The following is a 20,595-nucleotide window of genomic DNA, read 5'->3' on the forward strand; positions in this document are numbered from 1 at the left end:
ACCAGAGAGCACCCGAGGAAGTGGCCCACGGGTAGGGGGCAGTCAGAAAGGGGGTGCAGTCCACAGGGGGTGGGCGCGAGCAGGAGGGGAAAGAGGGGCGGCCGGGTGGTGATTGGCTGGGCTTCACCAGGCAGCTCCCGGCCAAGAACAAAAGAGAGCAGGCGGCGGGCGTCCTCGGAGTAGGCGCTCCCACCCGCCGGGCACCGGCTTCGCTGCTGCGGGAGGACGCGCCCACCAGCAGCCCGCGGAGCAAGCCAGGCGGCGCGCGCGGTTTCTCCGAGAAAGCCGGCCGTGCACCTAGGAATTAACCGGCCGGCGCGCGAGGGGAGGGAAGCGGGGCGGGCGAGGGGTGGAGGGGGGGAATGCTGAGCGCGCGCGAGAACAATAATAAGATCGTGTTTGCGGTCGCTGCCCGAGGAGGAATTCGGAGGAGGCGCGAGGCCCGGAGCTCGCACGGAACCCAGAAGCTCGGCGGGGAGGCGGCGGCTGCATGAGGCTGGCGACGCCGCTCCTGTGAGCAGTGTGAGCAGCGCGCGGCAGTAGCGGCGGCGGGACTCGGCGCGGCCGGACGCGGGCTCCCCTCCCCCGCAGCCGGGCGGGGATCTGCGGGGCCTGCGGTGCCCCCCCGCCCACCGCTCGCCTCGGCCGCTGCCTCGCCGCTCTCCCTCGTCGGAGCGGCCGCTCGAGCGCCCGGCTCGAGGCCCCGCGGGGAGCGCGGCGCGGTTCCGTCGTCCCGCGGAGGGGCGGCCTCCCAGCATCTTCGCGGCGGCCAAGGACCGGCGAGCAGGGGAACGACCGGGATGGCGCGTCCGCGGCCCCGCGAGTACAAAGCGGGAGACCTGGTCTTCGCCAAGATGAAGGGCTACCCGCACTGGCCCGCCCGGGTGAGTACGGCGGCCGCGCGCGCGGGCCCGCCCGCCCACCATTTTCCCTTCATGATGGCGCGCCCGCCCCCTTTCCCCATCACCTCGGCTCGAGCCCGCCTCGCGCCTGGCCGCCGCCTGGGCTGAGCCGCGAGCCGTGCTGCGCACCGGGCTCCGGGCCGAGGCGAAGGTTCCCGGCTGCGCCCTCGCCTGCTCAGCGGCCATCCTGACGCCCACGTTCGAAGGCGGGTTCGGCCGGACAGGCCCGACGTCGCCTTCCTCATAGAAGCCGGCGGGGACCGGGAAGCGGGCCCGGGGTGGAGGCGCCGGCTGGCTCCCAGCACGGTCCTGAGTAGACGCCCTGATCCGGGCGAACGTCGAGGCAGGTAGGAGAGCGAAAGGCTGTCCCCCAGCCGGCGAGAGCCGATGACGGTCAGTCCCGGAAAAGGGGATGGTCGGGTAGAGGCCAGCGGCAGTCTCATGGTAGCAATCTTCGATCTCAGAGCATCCTTCATCTTCCAGACTTGTTGAGTGTTTCCTGGGCGCGATCCCCTGTGCCTCACCTGCCCTCTCATTGTCCATTGCCTCCCTGGTGCCCTGGTTCTTAGAAACTGACACCAAATAGCCTGTCACTGGCTGGTGAATTCAAGGAGCTTCCTTGTGCCTTTTCACCTCCATATTTGTTTTAGGTCGGTTTCCGAACCTTATTCTTGGCCTCGAACCAAACCACGACAGCTCTCTTCTTCCTAAACAGCAAGACTGTCGCTAGGTTTTCTCTAGAAAGCATCTGCATTTAATACACAGCATTCAGTATTTTTATTCCGCTCCTTACTGAGGAAGAAGCACTACCGCGTCTGTGCGCACCTTATTTTGAAAAAAGTCAATCACTTTCATCTTCAATTTGTTTAAATTTAATAGTTGGCGGTTGACTGACTAACACAAATATAGTTAAAGGATAGTTAAGGCAGTTTGGAGACAGTGTTGGTATTCTTGAGGAACAAAAGTAGTCAAGGGAGAAGCTGACAGAAATCGAGAGCCTTGGGAGTGTGAACTCGTGTTGTGTGGTAATAAAGTGAAGGTAACAAGACCAAGGGGAAAATACACCCATTCACACAAGGAAGTGACATCAAGAGGGGCAGGCTGAAGATCAGTGAAGTTGAGGTAATGGATAGACATAATCATTTTGAACTCGTTTGTTTTGGCATATTTTAAAATGGAGAGGACACTGGGCCAGGAACTTAGGGGATGTGGAGAGTGGGTCAGGCACTGTTAGGAACTAATCATTTAACTGCCTGCACTTCCATTTCTGTAACTTTAGAATAACCATCTCCAGGATTCCTTCCAACACTAACAACCTCGGGCATCAAGAGGAAAACCCCAGCCTTACTCAGATCCCACTCGGATGTGATAAGTTCTTCATGTATAACTCTAAGACCTGAAATAAGGCAGAGTTTCGGCGTCGAAGTGCTGGTTGTTACTGTTTTGTGACTTGTTTGCTTTAATCTTACAAGATTTCAGGGAGTCCCTGTGTGTATTGTCAAGCCAATAAACAGCTCTGTGAGGTTGTATGTGTATACTCACAGTCGTGCCATAGAGTCTGGCTATGGAGAAGTATCTTCTGAGGATCAAAAAGAAAATACTTAAACAGCCTCATTAACACATTGCTGTCACAGGTTGACCACCTGTGGTAATTAGTGAAACAAAACTACTACGAAAGTATTTCTAGTTGTACCAAAAAAAAAAAAAAAAATTCCTAGAAGGTATAATTCCAAACCAATATAAAAAGGGAAATGAGAAAGCAAAACCATTGGATTTTCAGATTTAAAAGGATGCATGGAAGAACATGTGTTTACATTTACCTTCTTCTTCTTCTTTTTTTTTTTTTTTTCTTTTTTTCTCCCCACCCACCCCTGGGAGCTGAGGACCAAACCCAGGGTCTTGCGCTTGCTAGGCAAGTGCTCTACCACTGAGCTAAATCCCAAAAAACCTCCCCCACCCACATTTGCCTTCTTAAGGAAAGTTCTAAGCTCACAAAAAACTATAGCAACATTTTGCATTTTCCAAGGAAAGGTAAAGGTTAGGAGAAAAAGAGTATTTTGAGGCCCTACTCTTGATTACATATGTTGATTACATAGGTTCTCATTTTCATTTCAATTTTATGCAGCATATCCCTCCTTTTATACCTGCTTCTAACTTTGAAGGTTGATATTTAAAAATACTAACTGGAAAATGAATCTTATTTGCATTTCCGATACGTTCACCTTATATAAAATCTAGCAGTGTATGAGGCCCCAAAGAGTCAAGCCTCAGGTGGGAAGGTGTGCTCTGTTTCATACAGCAGGAAGGAGCTGCTGCAGGGCCAGAGCTGATGCATACAAGAATGGGAGAATAGCTTCCTTGCTTCTGAGGAAGATGGTTGGTTCAGGGAAGCACCTTGTGAGGAATGTGGGTCAAGAGGATGCATAGGGAAAGCTGGATTCCACTCCTGGCAGGATCAGGCCTTGATGCTTAGTGGTCTGGCTCTACTTCTGTAATCTCTTCTGCATTTGAATTTAGTAATAATTCTCACTTCAGAGAGCTTATTAGTCTGCTTTACTTGTGCTTTCATTTCCTGCAGTCCAAAAGCCCAGTGTGGTGCCATACAATATTTTGAGAGATAGGCAAAGACAACACTCAAATGACTTTTATTACACTAAATTGTTTAAATTATTGTACTTTATTGTTCCCCTTTACATAATTTGTAAGTTGAACTTTTTCATAGTTATATGCATTTCAAGAAAAAAAAACAATTTTACAGGATTTTATACTATCTCATTTAGATATTGACTATGAATCTTGAAGTCTACGGAGGTGATAAGGAGCTACTGTCTCCCAAAGCAGTGTGTTTGAGCAATGTCCCTATTTTTCCTTTGTAAATTCATAACTTACAGTACCATTATACCATTGACGTTCATATCTGGCAGTTTTCAACTCTTTCATAGATGTGTTAATTTTCTCAATATTTTACCATGAAAAATGGTAAGAGAAGTTCAATTATACAGTGAACATCCATGTATCTTTCACCTGGATTTGTATCAATTATACTGTAGTTTATCATATCAAATGTCAATCAATTCTTTTATCCATATAGCAGTCTACTTTAATTTGATATATTTCAACCTAAGTTGTAGACATTATTATAATTTACTCTTAGACAGTTAAATATGCTTGTCATTAACTAAGAGGCCAACATATTTAATGAATCTTTTTTTCCTTATGAGGCAAAATTTACAAAAAGGGAAACTTAAATGTGCATTCACTAAATTTGACCAATATATATAATGCTAGATTATACATGACACAATAAAAATTACTTACCAAGATATAAATTAGTTGCAGTAACTATGACATTTCTCTTGTGTCTCTTCCCAGCAGTCCCCCTCCCTTTTCCTCCACCATTTGTGTGTGTTATTTTAATATTAAATAGCAACTATTTCTTCAACTGTTGTATATGACTTTAAAAACTAGTTCATTTGTGATAAGGATTTGCTAGTTTAATACAAAAATAATGTGCATTAGACAAGGATCTGAGCTCTTGATTGAATATCCTGTTGGTAAGATTGAAGCATATATCCCTAATATATGTAAATGCACCTTAAAATATAATACATCCTTTTATTTTATACTAATACTTTGTACATTGTAAAATAAACACCAAAATGATTCACAGGGGATGAAGTTAAGGCTATTTTATGGTTCAAATGTTTTATTGTCAAAATATTAACAGTATCGTAAGTTACTAAATTAATAGTGAGACTAAGGTAAATAAACACAACTGTCTTGTGTAAGGACATTACTGTTTATTTATATATTAAATGGTAGTGAAACCTACTTTTAGATAGAAGAATAAAAAATGAAAATAGAAAGTGTTTTCTTCCCACACACCCACCCCATTCACCTTGTGTGTGAGTTACAAACACTCTGTGTAACTGAGTTCAGGGAATAACCTCAAAGCTTTTGTACTTCAACTGAAGAGCTTTTTTAAATGGGAAAAGTTGATATGATGGACTTCAGTGGTAACCGTGTGCTTTGCCATCCCTAGTTCCTCCCCTCTGCCCCAAGTTATTTTCAGGCATGTTAGCCTATTCCTTTAGTCCTACTACTCAGGAAGCTACCACAGGAGGATGGAGAGTTCAAGGACAGTCTGGGTAACATAGTGAGACACACACCTCCTCCTCATCTCAAAGTTTCAATGAATATATTTTATATGAACTCCTAAACACTGTTCATAAGTAATTAATATACTCACTTTCAAAATATAGCTTTATCTGATGAAATTGGACCCAAACCTACTTTATAGCCTAGCAGTCTGTTGTCTTAGAATCAAGAAAAGATATGTGTTTATGTCTAGCAAAAGGTCTAAGAGTGTCTGCACACAGCAGCATATTCATAATAAGACTAGTAGAAACAACCAAATGCCCCTCAGAGGAGACTTTGTACTGTGTCAAGTATTACTGATGATACCCACAAAATATAAAGGTGAACCAAAGAAGGCAGGCCTGACAGTATACTGAGTAGAAACCTGTTTATATAATGTTCAGAAACAAGCAAAGTGTCACAGTGATGGTGAGCATGCAGTGGGAGCCGCGCTGCAGCTGTCCTGTGCCTTCATCTCTGGTGCTGGATAAGCCAGAGTTCACAGCAAGCCTGTCCAGTTGTGCTGTAATGCACTTAGTTTTTAGAAACACATTTTGGGGCAGTGTGTGGTATTGCAGCCTCTCTCCCATTTGATATGAGGTAAGGAGACAGGAAGTGGTTCTATAAGCAACATGGATTAGATTTCTCCATTTATAGTGGTCAGTGTTTTGCTTTCCTTTTTCTGCTGGAGATTTAGCTCAGTGGTAGCTCACTTAGCAATGTGACGCCCTAAGTTCCATCCCAAGGCACTGGAAGACAGAAAAAAGTAGGTTCCATTTGCCACTTTACAGCTCTCTCTCTTTCTCTCTTGTATTTTTTATTAGATATTCTCTTTATTTACATTTCAAATATTATCCCCTTTCCTGGTTTCCCCTCTGAAAATCCCCTTCTCCCTCCCCCTGCTTCCTAACCCACCCAGTCCCGTTCACAGTCCTGGCATTCCCCTATACTGGGGCATAGAGCCTTCACAGGACCTAGGGCCTCTCCTCTCATTGATGACCGACTAGGCCATCCTCTGCTACATATGCAGCTAGAACCATAAGTTCCACTGTATTTTTTTTTTGATTGGTGGTTTAGTCCCAGGGAGCTCTGGGGGGTACTGATTAGTTCATATTGTTGTTCCTCATATGGGGCTTCAGACCCCTTCAGCAATTTGGGTATTGTCTTTAGCTCCTTCATTGGGGACCTTGTCTTCCATCCAAGAATGACTGAGCATCCACTTCAGTATTTGCCAGGCACTGGCAGAGCCCCTCAGGAGACAGCTATATCAGGCTCCTGTCAGCAGGCTCTTGTTGGCATCTGCCGTAGTGTCTGGGTTTGGTGGTTGTTTATGGGATGGATCCCACACCTTTCTCTCAGATCTTCTCTCAGTTCTGGATTCAGCTGTCTCTTTACTTGTGTTTGTCCTTCTGTTCCTTTCTTACTGAATCACTGAGGATCATGTTTTAGATCTGTCTAAACCTCTATCACTTGATAGAACTTTACAGAAAAGCATTTACCTCACCCTTCTGTATTGCTTGAAGTCCTGAACTCTTATTGAAATTTTGTTGGGTATTTATTCTGTGTAGGGCACAGTACTAGATGCGATTTAAAACTTAGTCAAATTTGTGGCATGGTAAAGCCATAACTAACTATAAAGTATTTTTCTAGCCTTTACTAATGTAAGGATTTGGAACATTTTGGTTCCTTACCGTAGCACTGTCCAGGCAGGGGTGGTCATGCATTTGTTTCTTTCCCTTTGGCAGTAAAGTACTAGTATATAAGACTTTGTTTCGGGAAAGCAGGCTACACATTTTCAAGAATTTAAGTTCACATAAATCTCAGCATAAAGGAAGATGTCTATAATGTTCACTACTTACGCAAGAGTCCAGAGAAGTTATCTTCAGGTAGAAAACAGCACAGGCCTCTTCCCCCAGGGGCTGCATTGACCTTGCCAAGAAATAGTTGGGTTGTCTCATTCTTTTACATAAACTGAGAGCAAGTAGGCAGCTTGAACCCTTAATACCAATCTGTGCATTAATTCTTTGATGTAGAAACCTCTACTCTAAGGTACTGTGTATGATTCTTTTGAAAGGTGACTGATAGTTTAGAACTGTATACAACTTTATTAGAAGTGTCCATGAGCATCAGAGCAGTATGGGCTGGCCAGCAGGAGAGCATTTTCTAATTGTTGAGAGTATCCAAAGGCCAGCCAAGAATCTGGTCTGCTTGCTGTGGTTGCTGGCTGAGGCCTTCTGATCACTTCATCCGTGTTACTGGGAACATGATCTCCAGGTTGTCAACTGTCATTTGCAAAATAGATAAAGAAAAGTATAATAAGAATGTGAAAATGTAGCCCAGTGGTGGTGACGCATGCCTTAAATTCCAGCACTCATGAAGCAGAGGCAGTCAGGAGTTTGAGGCCAACATGATCTATAGAGCAAGTTCCAGGACAGTCAGGACTACACAGAGGAACCCAGTTTTGAAAAACAAACAAACGAACAAACAAAATATATGTGAAAATCTTTTAGGGTAGTTTTGTTTGTGAATATAATTATTTTAAACCAAGATTTAATTTTGTGTGCCTTTTAGTTATTACTTTTTAAATTATTTAACCTTATTATGTTTTTTAAACACCAGTAAACTTTTAAAAAATATCAGTGTCCTTCACAGTAAGTACAAATGCTATTTATAAAAGACTATTTTAAGGCAAATTACTAGTGGCCTTTTCATCTAAAATGTTTGACTCAACACTATAAACTGTACTATTACCAACTTTTTAAAAAGAAAATAGATTGAATTTTATATTGTATGTACTAGTTGCTGCTGATAAAAAGTTGTATTATGCAAATAGTATTCATTGTAGAAAGATTAATATTACCGTACCTAGTTGTAACCAATCTGAATTTGCACTTAGAGTAGTTATAAATTATAATAGTTCCTGTTATACACCATAGGTTATTTCAATTTGTAAGTATATTACAAGACTCAGAAACATTCTAAATCCTGATTTTAGTTGATGAGCTAGCTCTAGAAATTCTCTGAGTCAAGAGATGTGTGTGCATTTTTGAGCTCTGGATTTGTATTACTAAAATGGCTTTAACAGAGACATTTTGCCTCCCACATGTTTATTAGCAAAGAAAATGAATACCTATTTTACTTCTAATTAATTAAAAATAAACAACTTGACTTTTTAAGTGTCTAGCATGCATAAGGCTCTAGGTTCTATCTTCAGCACCAATAAATAAATCAATCTGTCAGTTTAATAAATGCTCACATGTACCTGAATCAAGTTATTTAGTTATGGTTAATTATCTCTAAGTGTGTGTGTGTGTGTGTGTGTGTGTGTGTGTGTGTGTGTGTGTGTATGTACATATACATATACATATACATATGTGTGTATACATATATATACATACATACATACATACATACATATACATATGTGTGTATACATATATATAATATATTTTTGATAATAGGATAAGGTAAATATAATAATATGTTTTACTCCCAAGACTTAAATGCACTAAGGATTGCTCAATTAATGAATATCTTATTTTTATTATTGTTTTAAAACAGAGTCTCCCAGCACTTGGGAGGCAGAGGCAGGTGGATTTTGAGTTTGAGGGCAGCCTGGTCTACAGAGTGAGTTCCAGGACAGCCAGGGCTACACAGAGAAACCCTGTCTCGGACACTAAATAAATACCAGAGTCTCCTATTTTCCAGGCTGACCCCAAATCCATTATGAAATAATAAATGACTTCTGCTCTTTCTCTTGTAAACCCGCTGAGTACTAGGACGATGGATATGCATTACCAGTGCTGGGAGTCAAACCTGGCCCAGGATTTCTAAGCAAACACTCTGCCATCTGTCTTAATCCCTGACTGTTTTTTTTTAATTTAATTATTATTATACATAAGTACACTGTAGCTAACTTCAGACACAACAGAAGAGGGCATCAGATCTCATTATGGGTGCTTGTGAGCCACCATGTGGTTGCTGGGATTTGAACTCAGGACCTTCAGAAGAGCAGTGCTGCTCTTACCTGCTGAGCCATCTTGCCAGCCCAATCCCTGACTGTTAAGAATGACTCAAGAGGCTAACAAGTGTGACATTAGATTAGATGAAATGACTGAGGAGACATTTGAAAATATGTAAGAAGATCATCAGATAGATAGATAGATAGTCCAAGCATCTATGAAGCTGACAATCTTAAATCATAGGACATTCATTACAGTGGTTTGTATTATATGTCTTTAGTTCATCTCTTTAAAAGCCCTTTTATTTAAGAGAATATGAAAATAAATAAGGTAGTTGTTATGTATTTAGACATATTACAGAACTATTAAAATCAATTCTGAGTTAGTTGCACAGTATTGTTTACTTAGGTGAAGGTTTCAAAACCTGCATGTGTAAGAGAAAATGTACTCTCTGAACATCAGATAGGGATCCATCCCATAAGCAACCACCAAACCCAGACACTATTGCATATGTCAACAAGATTTTGCTGACAGGACCCTGACATAGCTGTCTCTTGTGAGGCTATGCCAGTGTCTGGCAAATACAGAAGTGGATGCTCACAGTCATCTATTGGATGGAACACAGGTTCCCCAAAGAAGGAGCTAGAGAAAGTACCCAAGGAATGGAAGGGGTCTGAAGCCCTATAGGAGGGACAACAATATGAACTAACCAGTACCCCCAGAGCTCATGTCTCTAGCTGCATATGTAGCAGAAGATGGCCTAGTTGATCATCAATGGGAGGAGAGGCCCTTGGTCTTGTAAAGATTATATGCCCTATTACAGGGGAATGCCAGGGCCAGGAAGCGGGAGTTGGGGGTGTTGGGAAGAAGGGGGGGAAGGGTATAGGGGATTTTCAGAGAGGAAACTAGGAAAGGAGATAGCATTTGAAATGTAAATGAAGAAAATATCTAACGGGGAAAAAGCCTTCTTGGCCTCCAGGAAATGTCTTCAAATTCAATTAAAAAAATTTTTTTTAAAGACTTGATTTCTTGAATAAATGATATAAACATAAAAAAGAGTATTTAGTTGCTGGAGCCTTTAAGTTAAGTTGTAAGACTATTAACCAGTGTAGTTTCTACCAATTTACTGCATTCCTGGCCCTGAGAACATCTTTCTGAATTTCCCTGCCATCCGTATGGTAACCTTTCATCCTAATTAAATTAGAGTTAGTAAAGGACGATTCCTGCCCTGGCGTTCCCCTGTACTGGGGCATAGAATCTTTACAAGACCAAGGACCTCTCCTCCCATTGATGGCCGACTAGGCCATCTTCTGCTACATATACAGTTAGAGACAGGAGCTCTGAGGGGGTGGGGTGGGGGTACAGGTTAGTTCATATTGTTGTTCCTCCTATTTACTTTCTATGTGTTTCTTTTCTATCTCTTTCCTGCCCCAAAACAAATTGATTATGGTTAGTCTGGTAAATAACTGTGATTACAGAGAACCATGTAGAAGGAAAGGAAGGAAAAAGAAAGAAAAAGAAAGATAAGTTCAAACCTGTAGGATAACATCTTCCAGATACTGAAGAAGCCAGGCATCTGTTCAACCGCTGTTTAGGCCTGCTAGGTTAGGCATACCTTCTACAAGAAGGATGATAACATCTCACATCTTTTCTCTAGGGATTGACTATTAACTAATGCATGAGAGAACTATTAAGTGACTAGTCTGTTACTTCCTAAGAGCACCCAGCTCTCTACTTAGTAATGCAAAAAAAAAAAAAAAAAAAAAGGCTAGTAAATGCAAATGTTTTATATGGCTTGGCTGGTATGTTTTTCAACAGTTTCCTTGTGATTTCATAATGATCATTTTGGCAATAGGTTCTGAGATGTGTGGGGCCTTCCTATTGTAAGATTTTCAAGTGCAATGAACCATTTCTAGAGATTCCACATAGCTTCAGAATTTGGGGGCAAGACATGGTGACCATTTTGGTGCACAAGTGGGTCAGTGAATGAACAAATCAACTTCTCTGTTTGGTCACTGGGACTCAAGCACCATAAAAATACTGATAATAGTTTAAGAAGTGATGTCCAGTTTCCACAGAGTAGGATAGTCAGTGATGGCAACAATGTTTCTTGTGTGGGCACTGGAAAATTCTTGATAACACAGTAGTAGTTTCTAGTGCGAAATGTACTTAAGATGAAAGTTATTTCAAGTTTGGTTCAGTAGTGCTTAGTGCACATAAACATAGGCTTCCCGGAAGATTGAAAAATTATGTAGGCAGGAATGTCAGAAAAGAACTCAGCTTTAGAACTCTCCTTTTTTGATTCTGAAGTAGAAACTTTGTACTAATGACATCTTTAATTTTAAAGAAAATACATATCTAGAAGGAAGAATATTATAAATTCTCAGTGAGTTTTTGAATTCACATGTTGAATTGATTGAAAATGAGTTTTCTCTCTCCGTGTCTTTGATTTTTCAGTATGAGACCAACTGTTGTCAAGCAAGGTAAAACTTCCTACGTCACTGGGCTGCTGTATGATTCACTCACAGGTTTTGAAGATGTAGACCCTAAAAAAATGAATAATTGCTGCTTCACTTAGGGTGTGTTTTGGTATGGTTTTGATTGTTTTTGCTATATTCCATGGGAGAAAATAAATCCTCGTTCCCAGCACACATACACTAGAATTTTTTTCCAATCCATACTTTGTACATGTAATGCAGCCTGATAGTTTTATATGTAATTTGATGTAAGGTTAGGTTGAATACCAGTAAATCAGTTTTTACTAATTTAAAAGCACGGTTTTGTTCTATTAGGCAAGGGGGGGGGGTTAATCTATTGTGTGTTATATGTGTTTATATGGAATAATTGTTAGGCTTTAAGAATAATGATTTACTAACATTCCTGAATTGTGTATTTTAGTACTACAGTCTTATATCAAAGTCATAAATAGAAGAAATGAAAGTGATATTGTGTTAGATATTTTAATCATCCAGACCTATATATTTCTTGTTCTCAAAGACTCTAAAATACAAACTTGAACTTTTCTACTTTCCTATTCTTTCTAATATTTTAACTGTAATATACCTATAACTACCTCAAAGCTGTTATAATTTTATGTATATCACTTGTTAAGGGAAAAATACTATGTTCTTACTAATTGCTATTTATGCAGAGTCTGACTATATAATATTCCCTGGCTAATATTGAGGCTCTGGAATGTGCTTGGGTTTACAGTGTTAAACTGTTCAAGTGTTAGACCATCTGTGACTAAGGATGAAGAATTTTGTTAAGTTCACAAAAGGCAAGTTTGTGGAATACAGGTGGTGGAAGGAGAGGACCAGTTTCCAGAAGTTGCCCTCTCGCCTCTAGAAGCACTAGAGCACTTACACACAAAAGATGTAAATGTATGGGGAGAAAACGTTTAAAGGAGAAAATTTGAAGCATTTATGTAGTATTTGTGCACCACTAATCAGCACAGAAGCCCTATATAATAAATATTATTATCCCTCCTTTTACAGATGGAAAAAACTAAAGTCTAGAGAGATTCTAAGTATCTTCCCTAAGTTGCCCAATTAAAGTAATTGATACACTGAAAACTGTCTCTAGTACTTACTTTAAACTATCCAGTGAATTGTGTGTTTATGTCTGGCAGTGCAAGTTTATTCATCTTTTTCATTCAAAAGCTATTGAGTGCCTGTATACTGGTCTAGAGACAGGGTTTATATGTTTGGAATCTGACAAAGACCCTGTCGTCAAGCATTGCTTAAATAGCTGAGGAATAAAAAGTTAAATGGTGGTACTTTCTGAAATGTAAGGTTTAAGGTTTGTTGTTTTAGAGAAGATGAGAAAATTTAAATGTATTACTCTAGGCAACCAACTAAGTTGCTTAGATTACACTCAGTTAATAGAAAGTGCTTTGCTAAACTTGATGCACTTATTTACCTGTGTAATGTAGAGGAGGAAGTGAAAGTAAATAAAGTCACTCTGGTTTTGACAATTAGAAATCATGGTACAGTACACATATAAAACCATCTTAGCCATATCTTGTTTGCTACAGGACTTTGCTATTTTTAGAGCAGTGTCCAAGTTTGCAAAGAAAAAGACCACCATTCCAATTAAATAGTCTCAACAACTTGACTCAATCAAGAGGGTATGTCCTCAGGAAAGGAGAAGAGCAGGGGAAGCGCACCTAAGTGTATTCTAATGTAGGTGGTGACAGTGTCTTCCCCGTTGGCTGGAGTCCAATCTCATAGTCTTTTCACAATTGGCTAGGTTTAAAAGAATCCACATAAAAGAAAAGGAGAAAAGCTGGTTGAGGTGTGCCACTTAATTCATTTAAGTTTTGAGAATGCAGTATGACCTTTGTGTACACACAGGTTTTGCCCAGTGGGAGTGTTTTAAAATTTGTACTAAAGTCTGACCAGGTAGGGAAAATAAAAAAAAAGACTTGAATTCCTTGTAAGGAACACAAATTTTACAGTGTTTGATAGAAAAATTAATATTTAATGTTTTTACACTAGGTGGCTCAGGCCTAGAACTTTTAGCTTTTTTTTTTCTTTTTCTTTTCTTTTTTTTTTTTTTTTTTGTTCTTTTTGGTTTTTTTGTTTGTTTGTTTGTTTTTCCCAGACAGGGTTTCTCTGTATAACCCTGGCTGTCCTGGAACTCACTTTGTAGACCAGGCTGGCCTTGAGCTCAGAAATATGCCTGCCTCTGCCTCTGCCTCTGCCTCTGCCTCTGCCTCTGCCTCTGCCTCTGCCTCTGCCTCTGCCTCTGCCTCTCTGCCTCTGCCTCTGCCTCTCTGCCTCTGCCTCTGCCTCTCTGCCTCTGCCTCTGCCTCTCTGCCTCTGCCTCTGCCTCTGCCTCTGCCTCTGCCTCTGCCTCTGCCTCTGCCTCTGCCTCTGCCTCTGCCTCTGCCTCTGCCTCTGCCTCTGCCTCTGCCTCTGCCTCTGCCTCTGCCTCTGCCTCTGCCTCTGCCTCTGCCTCTGCCTCTGCCTCTGCCTCTGCCTCTGCCTCTGCCTCTGCCTCTGCCTCTGCCTCTGCCTCTGCCTCTGCCTCTGCCTCTGCCTCTGCCTCTGCCTCTGCCTCTGCCTCTGCCTCTGCCTCTGCCTCTGCCTCTGCCTCTGCCTCTGCCTCTGCCTCTGCCTCTGCCTCTGCCTCTGCCTCTGCCTCTGCCTCTGCCTCTGCCTCTGCCTCTGCCTCTGCCTCTGCCTCTGCCTCTGCCTCTGCCTCTGCCTCTGCCTCTGCCTCTGCCTCTGCCTCTGCCTCTGCCTCTGCCTCTGCCTCTGCCTCTGCCTCTGCCTCTGCCTCTGCCTCTGCCTCTGCCTCTGCCTCTGCCTCTGCCTCTGCCTCTGCCTCTGCCTCTGCCTCTGCCTCTGCCTCTGCCTCTGCCTCTGCCTCTGCCTCTGCCTCTGCCTCTGCCTCTGCCTCTGCCTCTGCCTCTGCCTCTGCCTCTGCCTCTGCCTCTGCCTCTGCCTCTGCCTCTGCCTCTGCCTCTGCCTCTGCCTCTGCCTCTGCCTCTGCCTCTGCCTCTGCCTCTGCCTCTGCCTCTGCCTCTGCCTCTGCCTCTGCCTCTGCCTCTGCCTCTGCCTCTGCCTCTGCCTCTGCCTCTGCCTCTGCCTCTGCCTCTGCCTCTGCCTCTGCCTCTGCCTCTGCCTCTGCCTCTGCCTCTGCCTCTGCCTCTGCCTCTGCCTCTGCCTCTGCCTCTGCCTCTGCCTCTGCCTCTGCCTCTGCCTCTGCCTCTGCCTCTGCCTCTGCCTCTGCCTCTGCCTCTGCCTCTGCCTCTGCCTCTGCCTCTGCCTCTGCCTCTGCCTCTGCCTCTGCCTCTGCCTCTGCCTCTGCCTCTGCCTCTGCCTCTGCCTCTGCCTCTGCCTCTGCCTCTGCCTCTGCCTCTGCCTCTGCCTCTGCCTCTGCCTCTGCCTCTGCCTCTGCCTCTGCCTCTGCCTCTGCCTCTGCCTCTGCCTCTGCCTCTGCCTCTGCCTCTGCCTCTGCCTCTGCCTCTGCCTCTGCCTCTGCCTCTGCCTCTGCCTCTGCCTCTGCCTCTGCCTCTGCCTCTGCCTCTGCCTCTGCCTCTGCCTCTGCCTCTGCCTCTGCCTCTGCCTCTGCCTCTGCCTCTGCCTCTGCCTCTGCCTCTGCCTCTGCCTCTGCCTCTGCCTCTGCCTCTGCCTCTGCCTCTGCCTCTGCCTCTGCCTCTGCCTCTGCCTCTGCCTCTGCCTCTGCCTCTGCCTCTGCCTCTGCCTCTGCCTCTGCCTCTGCCTCTGCCTCTGCCTCTGCCTCTGCCTCTGCCTCTGCCTCTGCCTCTGCCTCTGCCTCTGCCTCTGCCTCTGCCTCTGCCTCTGCCTCTGCCTCTGCCTCTGCCTCTGCCTCTGCCTCTGCCTCTGCCTCTGCCTCTGCCTCTGCCTCTGCCTCTGCCTCTGCCTCTGCCTCTGCCTCTGCCTCTGCCTCTGCCTCTGCCTCTGCCTCTGCCTCTGCCTCTGCCTCTGCCTCTGCCTCTGCCTCTGCCTCTGCCTCTGCCTCTGCCTCTGCCTCTGCCTCTGCCTCTGCCTCTGCCTCTGCCTCTGCCTCTGCCTCTGCCTCTGCCTCTGCCTCTGCCTCTGCCTCTGCCTCTGCCTCTGCCTCTGCCTCTGCCTCTGCCTCTGCCTCTGCCTCTGCCTCTGCCTCTGCCTCTGCCTCTGCCTCTGCCTCTGCCTCTGCCTCTGCCTCTGCCTCTGCCTCTGCCTCTGCCTCTGCCTCTGCCTCTGCCTCTGCCTCTGCCTCTGCCTCTGCCTCTGCCTCTGCCTCTGCCTCTGCCTCTGCCTCTGCCTCTGCCTCTGCCTCTGCCTCTGCCTCTGCCTCTGCCTCTGCCTCTGCCTCTGCCTCTGCCTCTGCCTCTGCCTCTGCCTCTGCCTCTGCCTCTGCCTCTGCCTCTGCCTCTGCCTCTGCCTCTGCCTCTGCCTCTGCCTCTGCCTCTGCCTCTGCCTCTGCCTCTGCCTCTGCCTCTGCCTCTGCCTCTGCCTCTGCCTCTGCCTCTGCCTCTGCCTCTGCCTCTGCCTCTGCCTCTGCCTCTGCCTCTGCCTCTGCCTCTGCCTCTGCCTCTGCCTCTGCCTCTGCCTCTGCCTCTGCCTCTGCCTCTGCCTCTGCCTCTGCCTCTGCCTCTGCCTCTGCCTCTGCCTCTGCCTCTGCCTCTGCCTCTGCCTCTGCCTCTGCCTCTGCCTCTGCCTCTGCCTCTGCCTCTGCCTCTGCCTCTGCCTCTGCCTCTGCCTCTGCCTCTGCCTCTGCCTCTGCCTCTGCCTCTGCCTCTGCCTCTGCCTCTGCCTCTGCCTCTGCCTCTGCCTCTGCCTCTGCCTCTGCCTCTGCCTCTGCCTCTGCCTCTGCCTCTGCCTCTGCCTCTGCCTCTGCCTCTGCCTCTGCCTCTGCCTCTGCCTCTGCCTCTGCCTCTGCCTCTGCCTCTGCCTCTGCCTCTGCCTCTGCCTCTGCCTCTGCCTCTGCCTCTGCCTCTGCCTCTGCCTCTGCCTCTGCCTCTGCCTCTGCCTCTGCCTCTGCCTCTGCCTCTGCCTCTGCCTCTGCCTCTGCCTCTGCCTCTGCCTCTGCCTCTGCCTCTGCCTCTGCCTCTGCCTCTGCCTCTGCCTCTGCCTCTGCCTCTGCCTCTGCCTCTGCCTCTGCCTCTGCCTCTGCCTCTGCCTCTGCCTCTGCCTCTGCCTCTGCCTCTGCCTCTGCCTCTGCCTCTGCCTCTGCCTCTGCCTCTGCCTCTGCCTCTGCCTCTGCCTCTGCCTCTGCCTCTGCCTCTGCCTCTGCCTCTGCCTCTGCCTCTGCCTCTGCCTCTGCCTCTGCCTCTGCCTCTGCCTCTGCCTCTGCCTCTGCCTCTGCCTCTGCCTCTGCCTCTGCCTCTGCCTCTGCCTCTGCCTCTGCCTCTGCCTCTGCCTCTGCCTCTGCCTCTGCCTCTGCCTCTGCCTCTGCCTCTGCCTCTGCCTCTGCCTCTGCCTCTGCCTCTGCCTCTGCCTCTGCCTCTGCCTCTGCCTCTGCCTCTGCCTCTGCCTCTGCCTCTGCCTCTGCCTCTGCCTCTGCCTCTGCCTCTGCCTCTGCCTCTGCCTCTGCCTCTGCCTCTGCCTCTGCCTCTGCCTCTGCCTCTGCCTCTGCCTCTGCCTCTGCCTCTGCCTCTGCCTCTGCCTCTGCCTCTGCCTCTGCCTCTGCCTCTGCCTCTGCCTCTGCCTCTGCCTCTGCCTCTGCCTCTGCCTCTGCCTCTGCCTCTGCCTCTGCCTCTGCCTCTGCCTCTGCCTCTGCCTCTGCCTCTGCCTCTGCCTCTGCCTCTGCCTCTGCCTCTGCCTCTGCCTCTGCCTCTGCCTCTGCCTCTGCCTCTGCCTCTGCCTCTGCCTCTGCCTCTGCCTCTGCCTCTGCCTCTGCCTCTGCCTCTGCCTCTGCCTCTGCCTCTGCCTCTGCCTCTGCCTCTGCCTCTGCCTCTGCCTCTGCCTCTGCCTCTGCCTCTGCCTCTGCCTCTGCCTCTGCCTCTGCCTCTGCCTCTGCCTCTGCCTCTGCCTCTGCCTCTGCCTCTGCCTCTGCCTCTGCCTCTGCCTCTGCCTCTGCCTCTGCCTCTGCCTCTGCCTCTGCCTCTGCCTCTGCCTCTGCCTCTGCCTCTGCCTCTGCCTCTGCCTCTGCCTCTGCCTCTGCCTCTGCCTCTGCCTCTGCCTCTGCCTCTGCCTCTGCCTCTGCCTCTGCCTCTGCCTCTGCCTCTGCCTCTGCCTCTGCCTCTGCCTCTGCCTCTGCCTCTGCCTCTGCCTCTGCCTCTGCCTCTGCCTCTGCCTCTGCCTCTGCCTCTGCCTCTGCCTCTGCCTCTGCCTCTGCCTCTGCCTCTGCCTCTGCCTCTGCCTCTGCCTCTGCCTCTGCCTCTGCCTCTGCCTCTGCCTCTGCCTCTGCCTCTGCCTCTGCCTCTGCCTCTGCCTCTGCCTCTGCCTCTGCCTCTGCCTCTGCCTCTGCCTCTGCCTCTGCCTCTGCCTCTGCCTCTGCCTCTGCCTCTGCCTCTGCCTCTGCCTCTGCCTCTGCCTCTGCCTCTGCCTCTGCCTCTGCCTCTGCCTCTGCCTCTGCCTCTGCCTCTGCCTCTGCCTCTGCCTCTGCCTCTGCCTCTGCCTCTGCCTCTGCCTCTGCCTCTGCCTCTGCCTCTGCCTCTGCCTCTGCCTCTGCCTCTGCCTCTGCCTCTGCCTCTGCCTCTGCCTCTGCCTCTGCCTCTGCCTCTGCCTCTGCCTCTGCCTCTGCCTCTGCCTCTGCCTCTGCCTCTGCCTCTGCCTCTGCCTCTGCCTCTGCCTCTGCCTCTGCCTCTGCCTCTGCCTCTGCCTCTGCCTCTGCCTCTGCCTCTGCCTCTGCCTCTGCCTCTGCCTCTGCCTCTGCCTCTGCCTCTGCCTCTGCCTCTGCCTCTGCCTCTGCCTCTGCCTCTGCCTCTGCCTCTGCCTCTGCCTCTGCCTCTGCCTCTGCCTCTGCCTCTGCCTCTGCCTCTGCCTCTGCCTCTGCCTCTGCCTCTGCCTCTGCCTCTGCCTCTGCCTCTGCCTCTGCCTCTGCCTCTGCCTCTGCCTCTGCCTCTGCCTCTGCCTCTGCCTCTGCCTCTGCCTCTGCCTCTGCCTCTGCCTCTGCCTCTGCCTCTGCCTCTGCCTCTGCCTCTGCCTCTGCCTCTGCCTCTGCCTCTGCCTCTGCCTCTGCCTCTGCCTCTGCCTCTGCCTCTGCCTCTGCCTCTGCCTCTGCCTCTGCCTCTGCCTCTGCCTCTGCCTCTGCCTCTGCCTCTGCCTCTGCCTCTCTGCCTCTGCCTCTGCCTCTGCCTCTGCCTCTGCCTCTGCCTCTGCCTCTGCCTCTGCCTCTGCCTCTGCCTCTGCCTCTGCCTCTGCCTCTGCCTCTGCCTCTGCCTCCCGAGTGCTGGGATTAAAGGCATGAGCTACCTTGCCCGGCCAACTTACAGTTTTTCTACATTATTTCCTTGTTAATAGAGCATATACCAGCTTAATAACCATGCACAAGTGAACAGTTTATTAATGTAATATCCCCTTCATCTATCTTTAGATTTAGAAATTATTTCTCCCTATAAAACTGAAACTCTATGTCCATTTAACAGTAACTCTCCATTTCCTACCTGCTAACGCCTATCTCTATGTATGTGACTTCATAAGAAGAATAACACATTCTGTATGTTTTAGTGGCTGGCTTATTTCACTTAGCATAATGTTCTCAAGATTTGTTCATGTTGTGTCAGAATTCTTTCTCTTTTAAAAACCAAATAGAGCAGCTGGGGCGCAGGGTCTGCTGACACTCGCCAACTGCCCACAACACCCGCCACAGGATCTTAAGACTTCTGGTGAGGGGAGCACAGCTTCTGCTCCAATCCAATTGCGCGGGACCTGAGACTGCATTAGTTAGGGAAGCAGAAACCGGCCTGAGTAGGACCACAGGCCTCATCCGGCTGGATCAGCGCCGGGGTAGCGGGAGCGCAGGGTTGCCTGACACCCGCCAACTACCCACGACCCCCGCCGCAGGATTTTGGGACTGCTGGTGAGTGGAACACAGCTTCTGCTCCAATCCAATTGCGCGGGACCTGAGACTGCATTAGTTAGGGAAGCAGAAACCGGCCTGAGTAGGGCCACAGGCCTCACCCGGCCGGATCAGCACCAGGGTAGCGGGAGCGCAGGGTTGCCTGACACCCGCCAGCTACCCACGACCCCCGCCGCAGGATTTTGGGACTGCTGGTGAGTGGAACACAGCTTCTGCTCCAGTCCAATCACGCGGGACCTGAGACTGCTCTGGTTGGGGAGAGAGAAATCCGGCCCACACAGGGCCACAAGCCTCTTCCGGTCAGAAAAGCACCTGAGCAGCTGGGGCGCAGGGTCTGCTGACACTCGCCAACTGCCCACAACACCCGCCACAGGATCTTAAGACTTCTGGTGAGGGGAGCACAGCTTCTGCTCCAATCCAATTGCGCGGGACCTGAGACTGCATTAGTTAGGGAAGCAGAAACCAGCCTGAGTAGGGCCACAGGCCTCACCCGGCCGGATCAGCGCCAGGGTAGCGGGAGCGCAGGGTTACCTGACACCCGCCAGCTACCCACGACCCCCGCCGCAGGATTTTGGGACTGCTGGTGAGTGGAACACAGCTTCTGCTCCAATCTTTAAATAGTGACAACGATAACAACTAACCCCAGAGATTACCAGATGGCGAAAGGTAAACGTAATAATCTTACTAACAGAAACCAAGACCACTCACCATCATCAGAACCCAGCACCCCCACTTCACCCAGTCCAGGGCACCCCAACACACCGGAAAAGCTAGACACGGATTTAAAAGCATATCTCCTGATGATGATAGAGGACTTCAAGAAGGACGTTAATAACACACTTAAAGAAATGCAGGAGAACACTGCTAAAAAGGAAGAAGACAATAAAGAGGAAGCACAAAAATCCCTTAAAGAATTGCAGGAGAACACTGCTAAAGAGTTACAAATCCTTAAAGAAAAACATGATAACATAATCAAACAGGTAGAAGTCCTTACAGAAAAACAGGAAAACACATCCAAACAGATGATGGAAATGAACAAAACCATACTAGACCTAAAAAGGGAAGTAGACACAATAAAGAAAACCCAAAATGAGGCAACACTGGAGATAGAAACC

At 48.1% G+C, this 20,595-nt stretch overlaps 1 protein-coding gene across 2 annotated transcripts in view; it reads left to right on the forward strand.

Moving 5' to 3' along the window:
• Positions 1–385: 385 nt before the first annotated feature.
• The window catches only part of Hdgfl3 (HDGF like 3), a 59,566-nt gene continuing 39,356 nt past the window's right edge, over positions 386–20,595 (forward strand). Inside the window, exon 1 of one of the 2 annotated variants that reach the window (XM_085841592.1) lies at positions 386–884. In XM_085841592.1, the coding sequence (XP_085697718.1) occupies positions 801–884 (84 nt within the window). In that variant the 5' untranslated portion in view covers positions 386–800. The remainder of the gene's footprint in view (positions 885–20,595) is intronic. The other variant, XM_021166349.2, reaches the window with a different exon arrangement.

Source organism: Mus caroli, unplaced genomic scaffold, assembly GCF_978045245.1.
Source record: "Mus caroli unplaced genomic scaffold, Mus_caroli_1 scaffold_8, whole genome shotgun sequence".
Taxonomy (NCBI): Eukaryota; Metazoa; Chordata; class Mammalia; order Rodentia; family Muridae; genus Mus; species Mus caroli.